This window comes from Leptinotarsa decemlineata, unplaced genomic scaffold (genome assembly GCF_025532065.1).
Source record: "Leptinotarsa decemlineata unplaced genomic scaffold, Ldec_3_MD MMD2_tig00000218_RagTag_RagTag, whole genome shotgun sequence".
In the NCBI taxonomy this organism is placed as follows: domain Eukaryota; kingdom Metazoa; phylum Arthropoda; class Insecta; order Coleoptera; family Chrysomelidae; genus Leptinotarsa; species Leptinotarsa decemlineata.
This window is the reverse complement of record NW_027412545.1, coordinates 5,583,357-5,607,770: the sequence shown is the minus strand read 5'-3', so window position 1 is coordinate 5,607,770 and position 24,414 is coordinate 5,583,357. Positions and strand designations below refer to the sequence as shown.

At 34.4% G+C, this 24,414-nt stretch overlaps 1 protein-coding gene and 2 long non-coding RNA genes across 3 annotated transcripts in view; 2 read left to right on the top strand and 1 right to left on the bottom strand.

The window, feature by feature from the left end:
* Positions 1-781: 781 nt before the first annotated feature.
* On the top strand, positions 782-11,801 carry LOC141481579 (uncharacterized). The gene is made up of 2 exons (XR_012465048.1): positions 782-3,493; positions 3,563-11,801. It is a non-coding gene; the product is annotated as an uncharacterized lncRNA (long non-coding RNA).
* LOC141481578 (uncharacterized) overlaps positions 10,196-24,414 on the bottom strand; it is a 37,558-nt gene continuing 23,339 nt past the window's right edge. Inside the window, exon 2 of the long non-coding RNA XR_012465047.1 lies at positions 10,196-10,446. This is a non-coding gene — a long non-coding RNA (uncharacterized lncRNA). The remainder of the gene's footprint in view (positions 10,447-24,414) is intronic.
* On the top strand, positions 14,008-15,436 carry LOC111510175 (retinol-binding protein pinta). The gene has a single exon (XM_023166065.2). The coding sequence runs from the start codon at positions 14,119-14,121 to the stop codon at positions 14,956-14,958; it is 840 nt and encodes a 279-aa protein (XP_023021833.1). The 5' UTR covers positions 14,008-14,118; the 3' UTR covers positions 14,959-15,436.

Sequence of the window (24,414 nt, the reverse complement as noted above, 5' to 3'; positions counted from 1 at the left end):
CCAGTTCTATCTACAATATTGGTAATACTTGATTTTCCCTGTTCGATAACATCCAGGCAGACAGCCAACTGAACCTCATCATTATTGCGTGATGGATTATGACGTTTTTTAAAAGTATTTTCAACTGAACCACTCAGTTTAATTTTTTTTAAAATCCTACTTACAGTGGATTGCTGTACATGTCTACCAGGATGTCTTGCGTTAAAAATATCAGGCACTTGTCGATGCAATGTGTTTTCACCACAAATTAGCACAATTTCAATTTTTTCTTGTAAAGATAACATATTATTTCAATTTTCATACATTACATTGAACTAACGGGCATTAATTTATTCAGTGACGGTGACGTTTTCTAAAACACATTATGTAGTTTCATATTTTTTCACAGCCTACCCAGTTTTTTAAATTAGTGTTGTTAGCGGAGTAGGTAAATGTAAATACTATGAGTTTTTTTCTTTTATTGAATGGGCTTCAAGAATCACGAAATGATGTTTCCTAATGTTCCGTTTTGTTCTAATTCATATTGTGAGGCCATTTGCTCATTAAAAAACTCAAGTACTGTATAGTTTTGAAAGCCCCGTTGAAACTAGATGAACTTTGCATCAAGTTTGACAACTTTTATTTTTCAAAATTTGTTTTTAACATCAAAGAGGCTTTTAAAATATTATAATATTACAAAAAAAGAAATTCGGTGACTAGTTTAGTTAAAATAAATGATTTACTCTAGGTGTGCTTAAATTTTGATAAGTAGAAAAAGCAGGAGTGCAGAAAAATAGTGAAAATATAAAATACTTATTATGGGTTTGAAAATTGGTGTGTGGGTATAAAATTACAAAAGAAAATGTTTTCATCCTTTGATATTTTTGGATATTTTGAAGAATAATGTCATTTTTCGATGTTTATTTTTTTAAATGTCAATTTTGACAGGTTAAGGAAATCACGTGACCTATTTTGTAAACGCCATTTGACATCATTTCTTAAGCAAAATCTACTGCCAAAATCAAATTTCACATAAAACGATAAATAAAAAAGTTTCCCATTTGATGCGGACTTTATCGGTGACACTATATATTATATTTAGCATAATTTGACCATATCACCATAGCATAAATTGACCTCTTTACCTAGCCTGATCGGGTAAAATGGCATATACAAATTCATAAACAGGTAAAGTGGCCTACTTCAAATGAAATATCAAAATTATGTTATTTTAATCCGTGTTAGGAATCACACGTTGAAAGGTAAGACCTCGTTAATTCTTAGCTCGCACTTCTGAGGGTTATCGTTCGCTGGTTAACGGAAAGACATATCCTAAACAGATATTTTTTTAATAAAGATTAATTGAAATTTTGTATCGAAAAAATATTTAACTTAAAAAACAGTTTTCAATTCAAAAAGTATTTTAATTCTACATATTAATTCACAACAATCAACAGTTTTTTATAGTTCTTAATCTAAATATACTTACTTTTACTTATTAACAGCCTGTTATATTATTTGTTAGCTTCTTCTCAATTATTCATTAATAACAAATTAATTCAACTTTTAGTTACTAATCTATAGAATATAAGTAACAACCTCATCATTTGTATTTGTTCATTCATAATCGTACCTAATAGAAATTATTCTTAGGAACAAAATTCACTATGAAAGTTACCATCGTTGTCATCAAAACTCGAGCACGCTTCATGGGCCCGTCGCGTACAACTAGAACACTGTATCCACTGTATCCATGTTTTGATTTAGACCAAATTTCGCCACAGTGAAAGCATTCAGAGTCATCATCTGTCTTATCATCGTCGTCAGTATATTTGTCACTTTTCTTTTTAGCAACGTTCGTGCCACGTTTTTTTATTTTAGTTTAAAGTTTTTTGGCAGTTTTAGTTGGGATTAGTTTAATAGTAGCTTTTTTTAACTATTTGTAACTTTTTTTGTTTTTGCTGTATTGTTTCTTCTTGCATCTCATTTTTATATGGGCTGCTGGTTGAAATTACCGTACACCCTCTCTTTCTAATAACATTTCTAGTGTAGGCAACCCATGTTCTGGGTTGTGGGTTTAAGTAAGGATCAGATGTTGGTGGAGTAACTGGAGCTGGTGTTATCTGGGTACTTATGTTGCACCAATTCTTCCTCTTATTTTGGACTAAAAATTGAACGACGAGACCCCAGTATTTTTATATTCTCAACGGCATCTTTGTTTTTTCCGTTTACACGCCGTTTGAGCGTTGTTCGAGGAACACCGAAGGTTTTGCTTGCTTTCAAGAAGCCCATTCAACCTTTTCGTACAGCTTGTATAGCTTTCTTTATCCATTGCCTTTGAACTGCATTCTTGCTGCTGTGACGTCCGTGTGTATTTATTTGGCATACCTAAAATAACACAAAACATTATTTGTTTGCAGATAAAATAAGCACCAAGGAGACTCATCAGGTCACTTTACCTTATCTACTGGTGGGCCATTTCACCTGATTTAGTTGAGCACTACAGATATGCTAAATGGGAATATTTTCAAATCTAATTATCTGTCGACCTGTGTTTCTGAAGTAACTGAAGGTTTGGGTGCAGATATTTCATTTTCAATGAATCGTTCCTCTAATGACAAACCATGGTCCAACAAAATCACGGTCTAAAAATTTCACTTATCGATATCGGCACAAAAATCGCTGTGTTCAAAATCGTACAAATGCAAATTGAAAAAAATCGAAATAATGAACTGCGCAGTCAAAGAACGAACTTTATGTCAGTCCAAACGGTTTAAGATTTCTCTCAGTGGCTTGTAATATCTTCACTTTTTTCCATTCGAAAGACGATTTGAACACAAATAAACCCCTTTTTATCATTATGAACTGTAGAATGTAACATACCAATCATTTGAAAATTCCTATATTCGCAGATCTGGGGTTTGTCCATCGTATCCTATTTCATTTCAACAAAGCATAGCTTTCTGGATTTTTTTTATACTGATACAGTAATGTTGAGCTTCATAACAGCTGAATGAGGTTAAGTCAATGGGGAAGCAAACTGTCAATTTGTTGTACATAGAGGGCGCTAAGTGTTTGTCATCAAAAGATACATTGGTTATATGGGAACATTTGTGATTTTTCGTTTTTATTCAGAGAAATGGGTCGTTGTGCTTATTTAGGGAAAAGAAAAGAAAATGGGAAAAATCTTTGAGGATAGTAAAGTTCAAATGTACTGATCATTCTAGGTTATGTGGTGAACATTTAAAAGATTCTGATTTTGAGACTACTTCAAAGATAACTGGTAAGTAGCACTAATATGTGATATTAATTTTATAAAATTTTATAGGATTTTCACTTCCAAGGAAATTTTTTGAAAAATCAGCTGTACCTTCCATATTTCGCTGTACTTCGAATTCTATTAGTCCACGGATGTTGAGATTAGAAAAAAGGAATAGTAAACGTGATTTGAAGCCAGCTAGTAGTGAATCATCTGAAATGTTCGAAGATAAAGATAACCAGCTTCCTCTCAATGGTAAGTATCCAATAAATAAATTTATTATATTGACTGCTCAACCACCACTATATTTCATTTGATTTTCAGATATAAATTATCTAGAACTCCAACAAGAAATTGCCTCAGAAGTTACTTTCCACCGAGGAAGATAATCCTGATAAGGAAAGCCACCTAATCAGCCAGTCCACACAAACAACAACTTCATTCAGAATTTTTTGCAATGATGAATTTCTAATGAACAAAAAATCTGTTCTTTATTATGCAGGTATCTCTTGAGGGATATTGTCGAAATTAAAATGTCTATCATAAGCCTCTAGTCTGAAAACAAAATTGAACCTTAAAACTTGCATGTTTTTGAGGTTAGAATAATGTTCATTGATAATTAGTGAAAAAAACACAAAATATGTGGGTTTTTTTCATTAATATATTTCTTGGGAGCAAATTGGATGCAAAAACTGTCTTTATAATGAGAGAGTTGTTCAAATATGCAAAATTATGAACCTTTCCACTAGATCAGCTTTCTTCCCTCCTAGGGTTGCACCTCTCCTCTGCAACTCCTCCTGCAACTGAGCGATACGCCATGTAGAATACATATTGAATTGCAAGCAATTTAAATAAGAAACTTTCAAATGAATCAATAAATAACGGTGGAAACTTTGACAGCTATTGACCAATGTGACAAACACTCAGCGCACTCTGCCGGATGAGTTTCCCGTAATCATCCCCATTGCATAAATAGCGTTAAGGGTGATGATTGCGAAAACTGGGACGCCCCAGGAAATGGTTTTTGTGAAAAATAAACAGGGCTGAATCAAAAACTGAACCCTCTATTACGCTACCATACAATACCGATGTTATTAGTCGGAAGATTTTGATAGATATAAAGCCATTGCCGGGTACCGTCTCTATATTGAGACGGTAATTACCTACAAGGGCATTGGTGACTTGAAATATTGATAAGATATAAATATTCGTGCAAGGTATGCTTCTCTGCTTGTAAGCTCACATCAAAACTACCCGTACGATGATTATGCAAAACTGAAATGACTGAAGACTTTATACCGAGTGCTCATACACTCTGGAATCATGGGAAATGAAAAGTTAATGACAGGTTCATCAAGTCGTTATTTGGCCTCGAACTAGCTGTGGGGATATATTAATCGTTGTACCAATATCAGAAAATGGGTAAATGAAAAAAATTAAAAAATCTTCGTGACAGAACAGTCCTAAAAAATAACAGAACGGGAAACGCCTTTATGAGAATTCGAGGTACCAATTCAAAAGAGATAGATAATTTGAGGATAGTTGAAACTGAAATCAGAAGACAAAATTTTTTAGAAATTATTACAGAGAAAAATAATGCTGGAAAGGGTGTCATGAAGAAAGGGAAGAGAACGCATAACCACATGAAATTGCAATATTTCCAGAATCATGAAAGAAATTTCCAACGGAAAAATAAAGCATCCAAGAGTTACTGATATGAATTTTAGTGAAGTATAATCCAGAATTTTCATGTCCTTATTATATTGTTTGACTGGCGGTGATAATGGTTTGCATTTTTGTATTTGTATTGATGGGGGCAGATAACCGTGAGTTTGCTAACCATTTTTACTCTGTTATCATATTTTTTACATTTTTCAGTGTTCTCGCATATCTTGAAAACAGTAAATAATGATAATGACAATAATAATAGTATGACTAGTATATCACTAAAAAAAAAAATAAAATTACACAACGCTTCAGTCGAAGAAAGCATATTTTAAAAGATCATGGATGTTTTTTGATGTCGAAATTGAATCAAAAGTTTGATAAAAGTTATACTTAAAACTCACGTTAATAATAATAATAATAATAATATCGTCTTTATTATCTTCTAATACATTCAAAGAAAATTAATCAGGAAAGGAGCTAATGGCGGGTTGAAAAACCACATCACATTTTTCAGCGTACAAAATTCCTTTATTTTATTTTGGTCAAACGATTCCAAACCTTCTCTGTTACTTCCTTTAAAATTCCCTCCATTGTCACTATAAATCTCTTGCGGAAAACCTACCAAATTGTCGAAAAACATGAATGAAACCATCCGTGCTCAGGTCGTGTGCAATCTCTAAGTGAATTGCTCGTGTCACCATACAAGTGGTCCAAAATAATCAACTCCGGTTTTTATAAAAGGTCTCACATGTTCTACATGTTGAAAGCTGTCCCATAATCGGAGGTTTCGGCAAGGATTTCCTGTTCTTACACTTTTGGCAGTTTGCCCAGCAACTGCGGATAGCTTGTCGCATACGTGGTATCCAAAACTTTTATCTCATGCTATTGAATACAGTGTTTTGTCCATGGTGATTGAACTTCTCGTGATGATAAAATATAAGCTGTTTAGTAATTTTGTGTTTCGGGTCTAAAATTATCGGTTTTTGGAGTTTTTGTTCTTGTTTTACAATTTTGTATGAATCTATATATCCAAGTTATTGATCTCAATCATTTTTGCCACTTAGAGAATTTATTTGAATCAGTCGTAACTACATTTCCTTTATCGTTTATATCTACATGAACCAGTACATTATTTTCTTCCATGTCTTCGTTTTGTCCATTATTATTTGTACTTCAACAGGCCAAAATTCTGAAGTCATGTACAAAAATTCTGGTCCCTTTAACCACCTACAGTCAGTAGAAAAATCCATCTTCGAGTACTGCTTTGTTGCTTCATCTGCCACGTTTTCTTTTGTTCCAACATATCTCCAATCACAAGTATTCGTGAGCTCTTGAATTTCTCCTAAATGTTGCGCTACAAACATTTTGAAGCGTCGAGCTTCCGATCGAATCCAATATAATACTGTTTTCGAGTCAGTCCAATATATTGTATCATCAATTTTTAAGTTCAAAACGCTTTTTAAGCTGGAACCCAGCCGTGATCCAATTAATGCTGCCCGTAGTTCAAGTCTTGGTATAGATAGTGGTTTTATTGGTGATACTCTGGTTCGTGCATTCAAAAACCAAACTTTAATGCCATCTTTTCCAGACCATCTCAAATATGCGACACTTGCATACGCATTTTCAGAGGCATCACAGAAGATATGAAGCTGAATTTCAGAATCGGACCTATGCATTTCACAATATCGTCTTGGCAATTTAAAATCATCGACTTTTCTCAAATCTTGTATGAATTTCCCTCATTTGATAATCAATCTGTCTGGTATTTCGTCGTCCCATCCTATCTGACTTCTCCATGTATTCTGTAATATGATTTTACCTTGTATCAGAAAGTTTGCAAGAAATCCGAGGGGATCGAAGACTGACATGACGATCTTGAGTACTTCTCGTTTTGTCGGTCTTCTGTTACCTTCCAATAAATTTTGGTCAATTTTATGGAATTTTGTTTTGAATTGAAAGATATATTTTTTTGGGGTTCCACCATATACACAAAATTCTTTCCTCTGAAGAATTCAAATTTTCGTCAAATTTTTTGTGAAGATTGGCCAATAGTGAGTCATCTATGTCTTGAAATAAAATCGGGTTATTGGAAATCCAATTACATATAGTGAATCCACCTTTACTTATACATATATTACGTCCCTTATCAATTGTTTTGCCTCCTGGACACTATCTGCTCCCCCAAAATAATCATCCATATAATGATCACTGATCATGGCTTCGACCGCTACAGGATATTCTTCTTGGAATTCTTTGGCATTTTTGTTCTTGGCCTCTTGGGCTAAACACGGGCCACACGATGAACCAAAAAATGCCACATTTATTTTCCTATGTATAAAATTCTCTGTGCTGATCTGTTTTCTTTCCGGACATTTACTCTCAAAAACATTTCTTTGATGTCTGCTGAAAAAGCATATCTTTTGATTCTAAAATTCAGAAGAATTGTCTGAAGTGAATTGTACAAATCCGGTCCTGTCAGCAGAAAGTCGTTTAAGGAATTACCATTACTTTTCGAAAAGGCATCAAATACGATTCGTAATTTATTGGGTTTGTTTGGATTCATGACACCGAAGTGTGGCAAAAACCAGATTTTTCCGTCGTTATCTTCTGCATTAGAAATTTTCGATATATAATTTTTCTTAATCTTGTCTTCAAACTTTTCGCAATACATTCGACCAAATTCTCTAATGTCTTCTCTGGATAAAGATTGTCTTGAAGTAGGAAATGATTCCATTTTCCATTGTTCTTTAATCAGGTCATGGAGAATGTATAATTCATCTTTTTCTTTCAAATCCACAAAACAAACAAACTTCTTCATATCATCGTTACTATGATTTCCGTGAACTACCCAACCTAACAATGTTTTCGTGAGAGCGGGTCCATGCCAAGGCCCCGAAATTATTTTCTTGCTTACCAACAATGGCCAATTGTCTTGACCAATCAGAATTTTAGGACGTGAAAGATTTTTGATCGTTCGTACATGTCTCAAATAAAAATTCTAATTAGAATTTGACGATAATTTGAAAGTAACAATTCTTGAGTCATCCTGCTCTTCTGTCTGATTATTCGTCCATTGGATACACAAAGTTTTTTGAGGACCATCAAGATCCAAATCATCAGCGGGATCTTTATCAATTAAAATTATGGTACCAGCATCGTCCAAAAGAGCATATGTATCAATTTCTTTTTTGCCATTCGAAATAGAGACTGTTAACATTTTCAGTAACACTCGTTTATTTGATGAAATATGACAACTGGTTTCAATATCAGTGACTTGCGAAGTAGAATTTGTTTTTCTATTCTCTTCATTTTTATGTCGGTCGGTAGCCAAGCGGTTCGGCGTGGGTGCTTTGTTCACTCGCTCGAATTGACTGCCGCTTTGGTCGGTGGTTCAAGCCCTAGTCTGAACGATCGATCTTCACTTGCTATCGTCCAACCTGTGTTAGGAATCACACGTTAAAAGGTAAGACCTCGTTAGTCCTTAGCTCGCACAAGTTTCGACTTCGGATGGTTGTCGCTCGTAGGAGTGCGACAGCTGGTTAACGGAAAAAACAGATTTTTTTTATGTGAAAGTTCATGATTTACTCTCTTACATCCATCTACTGTACATATCTTTTTCCTTCTACAATTTTTCAAACCATGAAAAGGTGTCAGACAGGAAAAGAAAATTCTATTCTTTGTCGCAAATGACCATCTTTCATCATCGGAAAGCGACTTGAAAACATGACATGAAAATAAACCGTGAAATTGATCTTTACAGCAAATGCATATTTTGCCAACAAATTTTGTAGCTGAAGTGATATCTTTATTTCTGTAATTTTCTTTATTAACCTTGAATTCTGAAATTTGTGGAATTTGAAGTTGACAAGCTGCATTAGCTTTAGATCCTAACCATGAACAAAATTCAATAAGTTTATTTTTTACTGTTTTCTCAGTAATATATTCTACCCATTTCAATTTGTAAAAAGTCGGTAATTTATTCTGAAGTTCTTGTAATAGCAAAGGATTACATAAGTGTTCATTCTCCTTCAATGACTGGACAATATATACAACATTTTTAACTTCGTCTGAAAATGCTATGAAAATATATAATTTGTCTTCCTCAATTATTGGAAATTTTCTCAAACGATCGAGTAATAAAGAAATAATATGTTCAGATCGACCAAATCTATTTTTCAATAATTCTATTACTTTATCAACATTTTGCGGAAGTATTAATAATGCTTGTGTTATTTTTTTGGCAGGACTTTCAAGACATTTCTGTATCCTGCTGCTTTGATTATCCTCTTTTGAATAACCACACAAAGCAGTAGAATTTTCAAACTGGTGAATGAAATTGGGCCACTCTATAGGATCCCCATTAAAAATTGGCAAGTCTTTCGGAACACTCTGTCTAGTCAAAATTTTCTTTACGTCATTATTGTCAATTGATTGACTAGACATTTCACGTGAATTGAAATTTTTCCCAACGTCATTTTGACAGTTGTTTGCATTTTTAGGAATAGGATCTATTTCTGCGTGTGACAATGTAGAAAATGGTTCACATACCTGAGAACAGCAAGGCGTGCAATTTTTTGTGTCATTATTACCGTTCCAAGTGAACTCGTTTACCCATTTTTGAACATTCGAACCATTGTTAATCACTGACCCTGATCCACATGATGGAGACTCATCTTCCACTGATGCATCCGAAGATTCATATTCTATTTGTGACAACTTGAAGGCTAATTGTAAGTCGAGAATCTTTTGTTCTTTCTTTAATAATTTCTGCTCCAATTCTTTCTTCTTGATTTCTGCCTGAATCATCAATTCTTTTTTGACTTTTTCTGAACGGGCGCTACTAGTTTTGGACTTAATCGATTTCATTTCTTGAATGGAACCCTGCCGTGACATTTTCTTCTTGCTGTCTGCATGTGAGTACCTACAAGTGGAGTTTTTGTCATCAATGTCATTACTCTGCTCCAAATGTAAGCCACGAGAAGAAATGTTGTCTTGTTCCCTTTCACTACTGATGGGAATCGCTTCCATTTCCCCTTTTCCGCTAATCTCTCGCTTCTTCGACTTTCTGACATGTCTCAATAGGTTGATTCGGTAAAGGCGTAGAAGGATCAATTAATGTTGTGTTTTACCTGAAATATCTAAGTTAAATCCGGTCTCGAAGAACGAAATATTGAAATTCAATGTCAGTCAAAAAAGTTTTTTTTTATTCTCCTTGTTTTTGTTACAACAACTGAAATATAAACTAAATATAATTATATACAAGGTAAATGAGAGAGTAAACAAATAATAATGAATACAAATACTGAACATTTATTATATGAAAATAAAAGGCGAAGTTCAATTTACATGATGACAAGTCATCATTCAATTACTCCAGGTGCTACGAAGTCGGTGAAAGATGGTTGATTAGATCCGTTCTTTGAATGAAATATGAATTTCGGCAAGATCTGCGTTGTAATCACAATCCCTGAATATGTCTTTCGTGAAGTTTTGGAAGGCCAGATGAAGATCTCTTTGAAGTATTATACCAATTTGTTAATCTGAAATATCAAAAATTGACATGATTACTTTTTCAATTCTCGTATTGAATGTGAATATGGAGTTTTGGAGGTAGATTACTTTACCGTTTCCGAATAAATACAAGGTCATTTTAGGATTTACTTGTAAAGGCTCATTTGTGATGGGGATCACCTGCTACAGGACAAATATAATGAATATTACTGGAGTTATATTTCAACACCAAACCATTATTTTCAACACCTCGACACGTGTTACAATCATCAAGAGATCATCTTCAAGAGGAAGATTAATCTTCCACCAAGTGATCATCTCACTTGGTGGAAGATTATCTTCCACGAGGAAGATCAATCTTCCTCGTGGAAGATGATGATCACTAGGTGATTGTAACAAGTGTCGAGGTGGTAAAAATAATGGTTTGGTGTTGGGATAGAACCAGGGCCGCGCCGACCCCCCACAGCGCATGTGTATTTGTTAATTTTGACCGAAATAAATGTTCTCTAGATTTTATTTTCCTAAATAGGTAAAACTAGTTAGCTTCAGCTTGCCAATTACTGAGAAAAATAAAACATGAATTAAATTTTTACCTACCTACTTTATTTATGATGTTATATCTAATTGTATATTCAGATAATGATAACAAAATAGCTTACTTTTCTAATAATACTAATTTAACTATTACGTATGATATTTAAAAAAAAACAACAACAGTAAAATATGTAAGAATATAAACATACTCAAATTATATTTCCACTCTTATTTCCACTCTATATGGTCTAATATGGCCTCCTCTATGGATATTGTTGCTGAATTTGTTAATCTTTCCTGGCTCATTGTTGAGCGCAAGTAATTTTTTATAAGTTTTAATTTAGAAAAGGACGTTTTCGCGCTTACTACGGTAACTCGCATAGTTAGCAAAATTCGTAATGACAGCAAAAAGCTGTCAAATTGTTCAAATATATAAATTCGAGAATTTTCACCATATCATTATTAAATTTTTTGAAAAAAGACTGACACAACACAATTTCTTCACACAAATCATCGGCGTTAATATTCAATGAAGCATTTTCAGCTACTTCTCAATCGACTTTGATCTTGGTCATCACTTAGTTTAAATAAAAAATTGAACAGGTCATTGCGATTATTTAATAAATTGAATCTTCCGTCTAAGAGGATAAAGCTTGATCTAATATATAAAAAAAGAACATCAATTTTGAAAGTGGGAAGTCTCAGTATGGTATGTCCCTACTTTTCAACAATACTCTCAAGGGCATACACTTTTTCAAATGTTTTTGTCTGTAAATCTTTTAGTAGTTGGTTTTTGGTATAGTAATCTTCAAAATATAAATTGTTATCCATTAAAAAACTTTGTATTTCATCTTTCCTCGAATTTTTATTCGGTACTTTGATGAGCAGTCACGAATGAGGAAGCGTTGTCAAGAACTATTACACTATTCGCATCCAAATTTGGGATCAATGGTTTTCAAACCATTCCTCGAAAATATAAGTTTTCATGTTCTTATGATAGTCAACATTGCAGTCCTCAAGTTTTTTTCCACAAAATTTCAAAGAATTCGGAACCCATCCTTCACTTCCTCCGCAATGCACAATGATTAGTCACGATCCTTTTTTTTTGCAGGCATGTTAGGCGTACACATTCTCGAACCATCAGTCCACCCTTTCGTAACTATATCGTGAGTGTCATACCAAGTTTCGTCCAAATAGAAAATTTTCCGTTGTTCTTGTCTATATTTAGTTATTTGTTCTAAGTATTTGTTACACAATTCCACTATTCTTTTGCTTTCCATAACTGCTTGACGTTTGTTTATTATTCAAATCTGAATCCTAGTTTCTTTATCCAATTCTGAAGAGTTGTCACAGCAGCACACGTTATGGCCAAAATTATTCCATTTCTTCCTTATGATTTCAATTGTAGGAATCTCATCGCTTTTGTAACAGTCGTATACTGTTTCTTCAATGATTTTATTAGATGAACATCTAAAAGTTTTGGTAATCCTGTATCACATCGTGTCTTGCGTTCATAAGGTTTGTTTTTGACTAATTTACATATAGTTGAGAAAGGAATTTCGGCCAAATCTGATGTTGCTTGTAATAGTTTGTTTTCCTCGAAACCAAACTTGAGATGTAGATTCTTATATACGTTAAAACATACTCTCTGTGTTTCAATATTCAAATGCATCCGAATTTATCACACTCGTTATTACTATTAGTACTTGCCCAAGGATAGACCATTTCCAACATATAACAAAAATTTTAAGTAATTATAACAGCACCACTATCGAATTCCAACATTCAAATCGCGATCAGTTCCTGAACTGAACATTGACAACACGACGGCTCGTATTCTATTCGTCACCGTAACATGACTTCAAAATTTAATTTTATGACTCTTCAGCCAATCATAAAACACGGTTAGTAAAAATCATCCAATACGAACCACCAATTATTCAGTCCACGTGTACTAGTTGGCAGCAGCTTTATTTCTTTGTATTGATTTTTTTGGCCTTTGAGGGCGCCGACAGTTTAAGTATGGACAATACCAGTTACTTCGACTATACTAATCGTCAATACTCTCATCGATTTACCCAAAGATATCTGAGCCAAGTGGTTGACCCTTTTGTCTATATTTATGACCCCGACCAGTGGTGATTTTTCAAGAGTTACAGTGAACATGTTCTTAGCCGATGCGGGCAGTCTGTTCAGGGATTTCCGCTGGAAACTAATCCTAATTCAGATTCTCCTTGCCACGAGGATATACTGTTATTTTTTGTTTGTTCATATAAATTTTATTATTTGTAAACGCTGTGTCCGTCTGATTAATAATTCACCTACCACCAGTCCCGACACATACTTATTCTCCGAAGTTTTCTACATTGTTGGAAAAAACTGTGTTATATTTTTAGGAATGATTAATTTTTGAGAAAGAAAGTTTTTGGCTTTCTACTATTCCATCTTGATAAAAAAGTCTGGAAATCTTCCAAATGAAGGAAGGAAGCAATCAATTTGAAAATAAGTAACTATACATGGATGTGTAGATCATGCGGCGAAACATCGGTGTCTACCAGCGAGGACGACAGTGTTCCATGTAAGTGTAATTTGTTACCATTCATTTAAAGTAGAACTCTTGTGATTGATATCTGATTTTATTCCATAACGAATGTTTGGAATAAAAACTGAGTAGAGAAAAGTATCTTATGTATAATTCAGTGTTCATATAAAAGTATTTGTTTCGAAAGAATTTTTTTATTCTTTCGTGTAATTCAAAGTTTATATGAAAGTGACAGGAGGGATTTCTTCCAGTTTGTGTCTGAAAGTTGCTTCTTTGCATGATCTACACATCCATGTATATTTACTTATTTTCAAATTGATTACTTCCTTTCTTTCTTTGGAAGATTGCCACATTTTTTTATGGGGATGGAGTAGAAGAAAGCCAAAAACTTTCTTTCTCAAAAATTATCAACTATTTTTGATGTGTTATTTATTTGGGATTGGTTACTAAGAAGCAATCTCACTGTTATCCAATTAATGTTCATTACCCATAGTTATTGTTTATGGGTTTCGATAAGATAACATGTTCGGTTGTATATTGAATCTATTTTGAATTTCAGTAGAGTTTGTTGGCTCATTGAAAGAAGGTGCTTCATCACCGTTAAATTATTGGTTCATTTCCAAACATGTTTGATCTGTCTGAAGGTGACAAAAAGTTTGCAGAAGAGAACCTGAACGAAACGAAAATTATCAGAGAGCATTGTCTCTCAGAAATCAAAAAATGGTTGCAAGAGGAAAATCAAAATTTACATGCCCGACTGGAAGATGTATATTTACTTCCGTTTCTGCGTGGCTGCAAATTCGATTTGGAAAAAACAAAGAAGAAGTTGAAAAACTATTATGCAATGCGAAGGGATATTCCAGAATGGTTTGAAAATAGAGATCCACAGCTAGATACAATGCAAGAGTTGATCAAATTGGGAATATTTGTTCCCTTGCGAAAGACCCATAAAAACATGTTAGTTGTTATTATTAGGGTAGCCGCACACAATCCATTACTGCATAAACAGGATGACGTTTTCAAGGCCGGAAATATGATGTTGGACGTCGCCTCAATGGAAAATGTCATTTCTGCTCAAATTTATGGAGTGGTTTCGATTTTCGATATGGCAGGGATAAGTTCGAATCATGGCAAACAGATGACACCAGGAATGATAAAAAAGGCCGTGTTCAGCTGGCAGAACTACCATTGTAAACCAAAGCAGCTCGAATTCATCAATGCTCCGGTTTTCATAGGAGTCGTTTTGAATATATTCAAGAGTTTCATGTCCAAAAAAATGAGAGATAGGGTAAGAGTACATTTCAATGGGATTGAGTCTTTATATGAAGCTGTCGATAAGGATATTTTGCCAGTGGACTACGGAGGAAATGGTGAAACTATGTCAGAATTGATTAAGTACTGGAACACCAAGTTTTTGAGTTATCGAGACTGGTTTCTAAATGATGAACAATTCAAAGCCGAGTAAACCTATCTTTTCTTTTCGGTGTCTAGCAAATCAATTGATGATTTCGGATTTCTCATCAGTGGTCTGCAGGTTTTTTACCTGGCGTTTCATCTGCAACTGCGGCAGACATTGTCAAAGGCGATAAGACAATGCTTGAAGTGATCTACCCAGCAGCAATACGGAAAAGTGGTTTTAAGTTAATGTATTTATTTCGGAAATCGGACGTCCGCTTTTTGTACCTGCTCGGTCTGACTCAACTTGAATTATTAGAAGAATATGTGTGCTCGATATTTTATCGATACTCAAGCTCTACATTTTATTTAGGACGTGTTCCACTACATGGTACATCAGTTGAAATGGTAGGCAAACTATTCTATAATGAATTGAAGGGGTTATATTTTTAGGAGTGATTAATATTTTTTTTTTGGGAAAGAAAGTTTTTGGCTTTCTACTACTCCATCTGATACAAAAAAAGGGATGAGAGAATCTTCCGAAGAAAGGAAGGAAGTAATTAATTTGAAACTCTATTCAATTTATCACAAACCGTCCTATACGGATATTACGATACATTACGATTCTACCCATCCGTATCAACACAAAGTATCAGCTTATAATAGCATGATTCATAGATTAGTCAATGTTCCTCTTTCAATAGATAATTTTGATAAAGAACTCAATATCATCAAGCAAATTGCGGTAAACAATGGGTTTAAAGCCGAATTAATAAACAAAATACTTGCCAAGAAAGTCTACACAAAAGCGATGCGAGACGTTTTTCCCATTGATAAGGTAGATAATCAAAATTATAGAGCTTTAACCTATTTTGGACAACCAACGGAAAAAGTGGCTTCATTTTTGAGAAATAGAGATATTAAAATTGCATATAGAACAAGTAATACGTTGGGAAAGCTAGTTAAAAATAATAAAGATAAGACATCTAAATTCGAGAAATCAGGGGTATATAAATTAAAGTGTGGAACGTGCCCTAAGGTATATATTGGTCAAACTGGCAGGACATTTAGGAATCGAATCCAGGAACATCATAAGAGCTATGTAAACAAGAAAACAAATTCAACGTATTCAAATCATCTTCTAGAAGAAAATCACATCTTTAATGAAGAATTCGAAATTTTGCACATTGAAAATAAAGGTTTCAAACTGAATCATTTAGAAGCAATGGAAATTAATAAACTTAAAAATTCAAATATTCTAATGAATGACCAATTAGATTTGAATAGATCACCATTATTGAACTTGTTTTCTTAAAAACCCATAAAGAATTATTATTGATGTAGATGGTAGGCAATTTGCTTTAGGTAAGCATAATCGAGCAGGTATGTGATGTAGAGATTCAGGTAATTTCTTACAGGTAGTCTCGATTGTGGTTACCTGTAGTATATAAATATGAATGTAAGGATGCTTGGATGTATTAATCATTTGAAAAAGCTAATGTTTTAGCGAAACATGTTATGATTATTTTCAATAAAGTTAGTGGAGATCAAATCGTTTAAGTGTAGTTTGTGAAACTATACATGAATGTGTAGATCATGCAAAGAAGTAACTTTCAGACACAAACTGAAAGAAAGTCCTCCTGAAACAGCTACTTTCATATAAACATTGAATTACACGAAAGAAAATAATTCTTTCGAAACAAATACTTCTATATGAACACTGAATTATACAGAAGATACTTTTCTCTACTCAGTTTGTATTTCAAACATTTGTTGTGGAATAAGAATCAGATATCATTCACATGAGTTCTACTTTGAATGAATGGTAATAAATTGTACTCACATAGAATATTGTCACCCTCACTGGTATACACCGATGTTTCGCCTTAAGACACTTGCCCTAAGGCTCTTCAGTACCAAATTGGATAACATTATAGAAAATACACACACTTCATTCATGAATTACGATTTTGAATGTCACGGAATAAGCTTGATCTGCTTATGTCATCGATGACATCGTAATGACATTCATTCACCTATTTGATTTAATCCCAGCCAAGAGGAATCTTATTTGAATTGAAGGGGTTATATTTTTAGGAGTGATTAATTTTTTTTTTTTGGGAAAGAAAGTTTTTGGCTTTCTACTACTCCATCTGATACAAAAAAAGGGATGAGAGAATCTTCCAAAGAAAGGAAGGAAGTAATCAATTTGAAACTCTATACATGAATGTGTAGATCATGCAAAGAAGTAACTTTCAGACACAAACTGATGATCTACACATTCATGTATAGAGTTTCAAATTGATTACTTCCTTCCTTTCTTTGGAAGATTCTCTCATCCTTTTTTTTTGTATCAGATGGAGTAGTAGAAAGCCAAAAACTTTCTTTCCCAAAAAAAATTAATCACTCCTAAAAATATAACCCCTTCAATTCAAATAAGATTCCTCTTGGCTGGGATTAAATCAAATAGGTGAATGAATGTCATTACGATGTCATCGATGACATAAGCAGATCAAGCTTATTCCGTGACATTCAAAATCGTAATTCATGAATGAAGTGTGTGTATTTTCTATAATGTTATCCAATTTGGTACTGAAGAGCCTTAGGGCAAGTGTCTTAAGGCGAAACATCGGTGTATACCAGTGAGGGTGACAATATTCTATGTGAGTACAATTTATTACCATTCATTCAAAGTAGAACTCATGTGAATGATATCTGATTCTTATTCCACAACAAATGTTTGAAATACAAACTGAGTAGAGAAAAGTATCTTCTGTATAATTCAGTGTTCATATAGAAGTATTTGTTTCGAAAGAATTATTTTCTTTCGTGTAATTCAATGTTTATATGAAAGTAGCTGTTTCAGGAGGACTTTCTTTCAGTTTGTGTCTGAAAGTTACTTCTTTGCATGATCTACACATTCATGTATAGAGTTTCAAATTGATTACTTCCTTCCTTTCTTTGGAAGATTCTCTCATCCCTTTTTTTTGTATCAGATGGAGTAGTAGAAAGCCAAAAACTCTTATTCTATAATGTATTTTGTATAACAGTAGGTTATCACAAAACTCAATTGGATGCATGATTATTTTTAGTAAAACGGGTAGATTTTGAAAAACCAATTATAGTACTATATTACTTCTAGAAAAACAAGTAATTTATCAATATGTTGATAAACTTTGTTCATGTTTATTGATTTTCAGAAATGTTTAATTTTTGTCCTTTATTTTCTGTATGTAATATATCCATGTTCAAATCGTCGTTGTTCTCTAAAAGGACCTTATTATTGGTATTATGTGAATATTCTCACAGAGTTTTATGTTTCCCATACAAATGCAAGATGAAATTCTCAAATGCAAATGGAATTGAGCAAAAATTTACACATCTCTCAAAATAGATAGCTGGAATTCGAAAGTTTACCAATCAAATTACTGTGAATCTTGGATTTCTATGTTGAACATATTGAAGAAAGATGAAGGGGTAACCGGAATTTGTTCATTCAATCTTTTTGTTTCCGAAAAAGAAATTCACGATTTGATTTCAGGCAATTTTGGAAAATTTTGTTTAGTATTTCGGTAATAAATTTCAAGTCAAGATTTGTTTTCTTCACAAAGATAATTGTTATATTACAGAAGTACATACTCACTGAAGCTCAAACCTTTGTGGCGTAGAATAAATCCAAAACAATCTTTTCCTAATCACCAGAAATGCAATACTCTTCTCGTCGCGCAAAATTTCTACAAAACTCAAGAGATATACAAAAAACGACATAGGATAGTATATTCTTTGCAACTGTTAACCACAATAATATGCGCTTCGTGGTGAAACCCTTGAGAATATTTCAAATCACATGGATATAGGTAAGTGTTTATTATTACCATGTATTTCAGAGATTGAACGTTTCCATATCTCTGTGGAAAATATCATGGAAAAACAAGCTTAGGTCTTATGTCAGTGATTAGAGAATCGAGTCCCAGGAGTATACTTGTAGTTCTTTCTACAGCGGAACCACGAGAGGATGCTAAGATGCTTAAAATCGTGCGAATCAGGCCGAGCAGGTAGGAACTCAAGCGAACGTCTGACTTGCGGTCCCATTATGAATACCAACATATCAAGAACACTTTTCAGTTTGTCTATCGTACGTAAACCATTTGCGCATCGCTTTCGATAAAGTCTGCTGCTGTTGCAGGCCAAAAAACCTGTAGATCACAAATGAGAAACCCGATAACTTAAAAACTTCTATCATATTGCAACATTTTATTCAATTATTGTATTCTGACGTTATGCTGAATTTATGTGTTCCTAGGATTCTTTTTTCAGTTCATTGGAAATATACAGTAGGTATCTAATGTGACATTTTATTGTGATTCATTATCAACATCAAGGCACAGGCACAGCTCTGAGAGCGCCCTAAGAATTTTCCTGTAGTGTTTGTGTTTTGTCCTTAAAGAAAAGAGAATGATTCACACATAGTTCATAAAATTCAAATTTCTTTCGATTCTTAGATAATATGTTTGGAATATTCTTTATTTCTTTTCAGTATCTCCTCTGTATGTTTTAAAGTAAATCTAATGAAAATCATTTCAACCTGATGCAGACTACAAACTGCACTTTTTACTTCATCAATGAAGTGATAGATCATGAAACATGGAAATTGAAACTTTCTATGTTTTTACCACATTTATTTATTACGTTACTGCTGTTTCGGCCTATAAGGACATACGTTAAACTAAAAATGATCGATTTCATTAGCCCTTATATAACACCAGTGTAGGTAATAACAGAGGTATTTAACCTAATTGATTACCTGAATTTTATTTATCTGTGACAATCTAGATACGCTAATTTGAAAACCGGTGAGTAAACTAGACCGATTTGATCATTTAACAGGTTGCACCCGCAATGGTTACATCTATCAATCCATTGAAGTGATACATATCAAAAAGATAGATAAGGTGTCCCAACTGTGAACATTAAAAATATTTTCTCCTCCTCCCTCTTCAGTTCTCTCAAAAATTATTGCCTCGGACACGACATTATGAAAAATAATATTTACTTGATAAGATTGGAAGAAGTCACCAATTATGTCAGATCTATCCAAATTTGGTATGAGTGTCTCAAACATAAATAATAAATTTTTGACTGGAATAACCACACATCTGCCCATTGATTCCTCCAAAATATCACCATAGGCTATAAAACAACGTAACTATTACATCGCACAATATATGCTAAAATCCGCTCTGCTCATGGTCTTAAAATATACAAAAATTGCAATGATATAGCATGCCACTGTGTCTAATGATTCTAGAATGCCAGACCACCACTCGACTCCATGCAAAACAAAACCAAAATTCCTCTATTTTCCATTTTCGTTATAACACTAGTGAAATCTATTTACAATGAATACAGAAACATACGGAAGTCAGGGGAGGGTAGAAAGGTGGATAGGTATGAAAAGGGGGGAATGGCTGAAGGATGACTCAACTGTTTTGCTCAGAAAGACGACAAAAAACACGCCATCATAGAGTCCCACGATTGGACAGTAAGAGGCGCCTCTGCTGGTGTTGGCGGGTGGCTCCCTACTCAACAGTTTCACTCCAGCCTCTGTCTATGCCATCTCGCTTCCTGCCGAAGCTTACGCGAGAGTTATCCTTGCGTTTCGATTTCGATATGCCCACGCTAATGTTAGAGTTGCCTGGAACCCCCTGGAAAAAGTTAATGAAAAACAGGTAAGAGTAATTCGTTGATCACGCTAAGGCGTGAATTGTCTTATCCAAATTTTTCCATGAACCAAGTGCCATCGCGTTCGCGCCATTCGCGGAAGATATCTAATGAATCATAGATCAGCCCGTGTTTACGGGGCTTGCCAGCGTGCTTTTTGCCAGAAAGAATTTGAAATATTTCTGAGACAGTCTCTTGTTATGTTCAGTGACTGTCTCAACTTCAGCCAGATCTAACAGATCAACCAATGAAATGTATCTTTCACTATTCGTGCAAATACTGAGCACCTTATTCTGCATCTTGTCGAGTCTCCGTAGCTACAGAATATGGGACAGACGTACAACATAGCTGGTCTTATTTAATTGTTTATAAATAAGCAACTTATTGTCAACACTGAGCTTGGAGTTCCGTGCAATGAGCGGATACTTGCGTTTTACAGGCGCAGCCGTTCGTTGGATCGCCACGCTCAAGTGTTCCTGTAAATTCAGGCGTCTATCCAGAATAACACACAGATATCGCGCGCTTCTCTGCTCATCTCCGCTTTTGCCTTCGATTCGCAACTTCTCGAAGATCTTTACGCTGGAAATTTCTTCGTGAAGTTGACGAGCTCAGTTTTCGATGTGTTCATCTCAATTTGGTTCATGTTAAAGCACGCCACGACCATCCTGTCGAGGTGGATCTGCAGTTGCTTCTTAACCACCTCACTTGAGAACGAGTGTGCCTAAATTGCGGTATCGTCCGCGAAGATACCCAGTACCTACATTTGTTCCCTAGAACATGGGAAAATCTTGCGTGTACAAATTGGGCCAAATTGGACACTTCTGAAGGAAAACTCCTGTTTCCAAACTAGATAGATGAAAACTGATGGCTGTTTCTGAGGGTAAAATTTTAGGACAAACTTAATGATGAAAACCGCATATCGATATCCATCATCTCGACTTCTCTGCTCCACAATAGAATGAGGATTCGTCTGTCCAAATACGATTTAATGAAAAATCATGCACTTGGTTACAACTTTCCAGGAACCACTGGCAAAAAGCCATGCGGCGTTCAAAAGCTCCTGGTCTGAGTTGATGAACTCTTCTTGTCCTGTATTGTTTGAATTTGTATTTTGTTCAAAATCCTCCTAATGTTACTTCTTGGTAGGCCTGTTGATATTTCCAAATTTCGCGTTGACGTTTTACGATTATTTTCAACAGCTCCTACAATGACTATTTCTTCCAACAAAAACCACTGATTGAAGAACGTCTTCACTGCTTGAATCAAAATTTAATAGCAACTAGTAAAGATTTTCATTTTGTTTTATCGTCCCATCGTCCAAAGCCTACTTGATCAAAGTGTACGTTTCAAAGTCTATATAAAAAAACCTAAAAGATCTGTATTTCAAGGGTGCTACATTTTTGGAAAGGTAATTTTAAGCTCTATTGATATATGCAGGAATATACAAGGTGTCTCATTGAAAAAATAGTTTTCCATCAATAACTATTGATATCTCATTTGAAAAAATATGTTTTTTACACCATTGAATTCTACTCAAAAAAATTGCTTCGAAATTGTTTTCATAAAAATAAGAAATTTTCATCATGGAAAAAGTTAAAGCAACTTTTCAAAAAACGTGCTGTAACTCGGAATCGATGATGAACATCGATATGCGGTTTTTACCATTGAGTTGATCATTAAATTTGATCGTCAGACACAGTCATCAGTTTCCTTTTTAAAGTGTCTAATTTGGCCCGCTCTGTATAATGAGTACGGACACCTGCTTCAATTGGATAGTGTGCATATGTGGTTTGGTGCACTCTAACACGAAAAGCTTGGTTGCTCAGACAGGATTCAAAATTCTAATAACGAATGAAGGCATGCCTGCCGACCACATTTCGGTGACCAACTTTTTCATCCATACGTTGTCAAAGGCTTTCTGATTGTCCAGCAGAATCATAACTGTATTCTTTCCCAGATGGAAAGATTCCTTTATCCCGTGAACAACTCGGTCAACTGCGAGTTAGTAAACCACTCTAATAGGGTCTGCTCCGTCACGGTCAGAACAGGTCTATTCCTGACCATATCGGTGATCCTGGTGGAATTTTCATGCTCGATACAATCGTCGGATTTTACACGGTTGACCCCGCAAAGTATTTCCCGAACAACTGAGCCTATTGGTAGTCCACCATTTACATTGGTGGTTTTTCTCCTTCATGAGTTCAACAATGTCCATTGGAAAAATACCTCGATGCCCTTTCACCATGATTTTCCTAGATTTTTAAATGTTTCACACGAACTGCTCACAGACCATATTGAGATCATCTCTCGATATGCTGCTTTTTATAATCGATCTGAACTCCCCCTAGTCGGTGCTCTGGTAGTCACACCTTAGTCTCCTAGCTCTCGGATTATCTCTAGTAAGACTAAAGAGCACCGGACAGTACTCAGCTCGTCCACTGTGTCCTTGACGTTTTTGTTGAGGACAAGGTCAATCGTGGTAAGCAACGAACTATTCCAAGGATAGTGGGTCGGCTCATCTGGAAACTCGAATTTAATATTGTTGTATTCCCACAGAGTCCTCCCATTGACGTTAGGTCGATTGTGGCAGTACTACTCGCGCCACTACCAACACCTTATTGCCAATGCTCAACAAATTGTCCAAATCGTGCAGAGCGAAGTGTTATATTCTGCAGAGTACTATCAGCGAGTTTAACACCTACGTGTTCAATGTTACTACGTTGCTGTTATATTATGTCGAAAGTACATTATCTATGAATTGATTATATTATGTAGTTCACGCGGATGAAGTCGGGAGCAAAATTTATCTTGGGATCGAACTATTTTGCAGCAAATGTACAGGTTAGCAAATTGTTCTCAGTAAACATTGCTCTTGTAATCTTGTAGGAAGATCAATCATTTACGACAAAAAATGCTTGTAGGTGGGGTCTCCCAGAAATAAATCTCGAATAGATCAACCATTTTCGACAAAAAATTTCAACCTCCACCCTTCGTGTATGAAAAAAAATTTCACATTACCCATAAAATTAAAAGTAAAATTTGCAGATCAGCAGAAATTCTAGCAGATCGGTTCTCACAGATATGATTTTCGACCAGAATAATCACTCCTGACCTGCAAGAATTTCTGCCGACCTGCAAAATTTATTTTCAATTTTATGAAAAATGTTTCATAGACAAAGGGTGGGAGTTGACTTTTTTCTGGGCAAAAATGAATAATCTGGTCGAGATTCATGTCTGGGGGACCCAACCTGCAAGAATTTCTGCTGACCTGCAAGATTACAAGAGAAATGTTTATTGAGAACAATTTGCACACCTACAAAATACTCAAACCACCTTTCTGAAGGTAAATTCGAATGAAAAATCAATCGGAAACTTATTTTGATTTATCTGAATCAAGAATTTTCAGACTATTTGTTAGACTATAAAATTACGTTTTTTACGATATATAATCGAGGTATGATAATTTCAAATAAATAAATTGAAAGAAGCATTTTAGATTTGGCATGAACATCGAAACTTTATAAAATAAATTTCATCATTTTCTGGGTGAACTGTATTTTCCAATTTTTTTATAGTTGATGATTAAAGTAATGATAACCAACGTTTTTTTGAAGGTGATTGACAATGTTTCATGATGAATTTCATTAGTTTGAACTTCCATTGTCTGATATTATATAAAATGATTTGAAATCCCTGAAATTACTGAAAAAGAAGAATTAAAATAAAAAAAAAATAATAAAAATGAATAGCTGAAAAAAACAATTTTATTAAGCAAAAAACCTGAAATGAAATAATAGTGGAATAA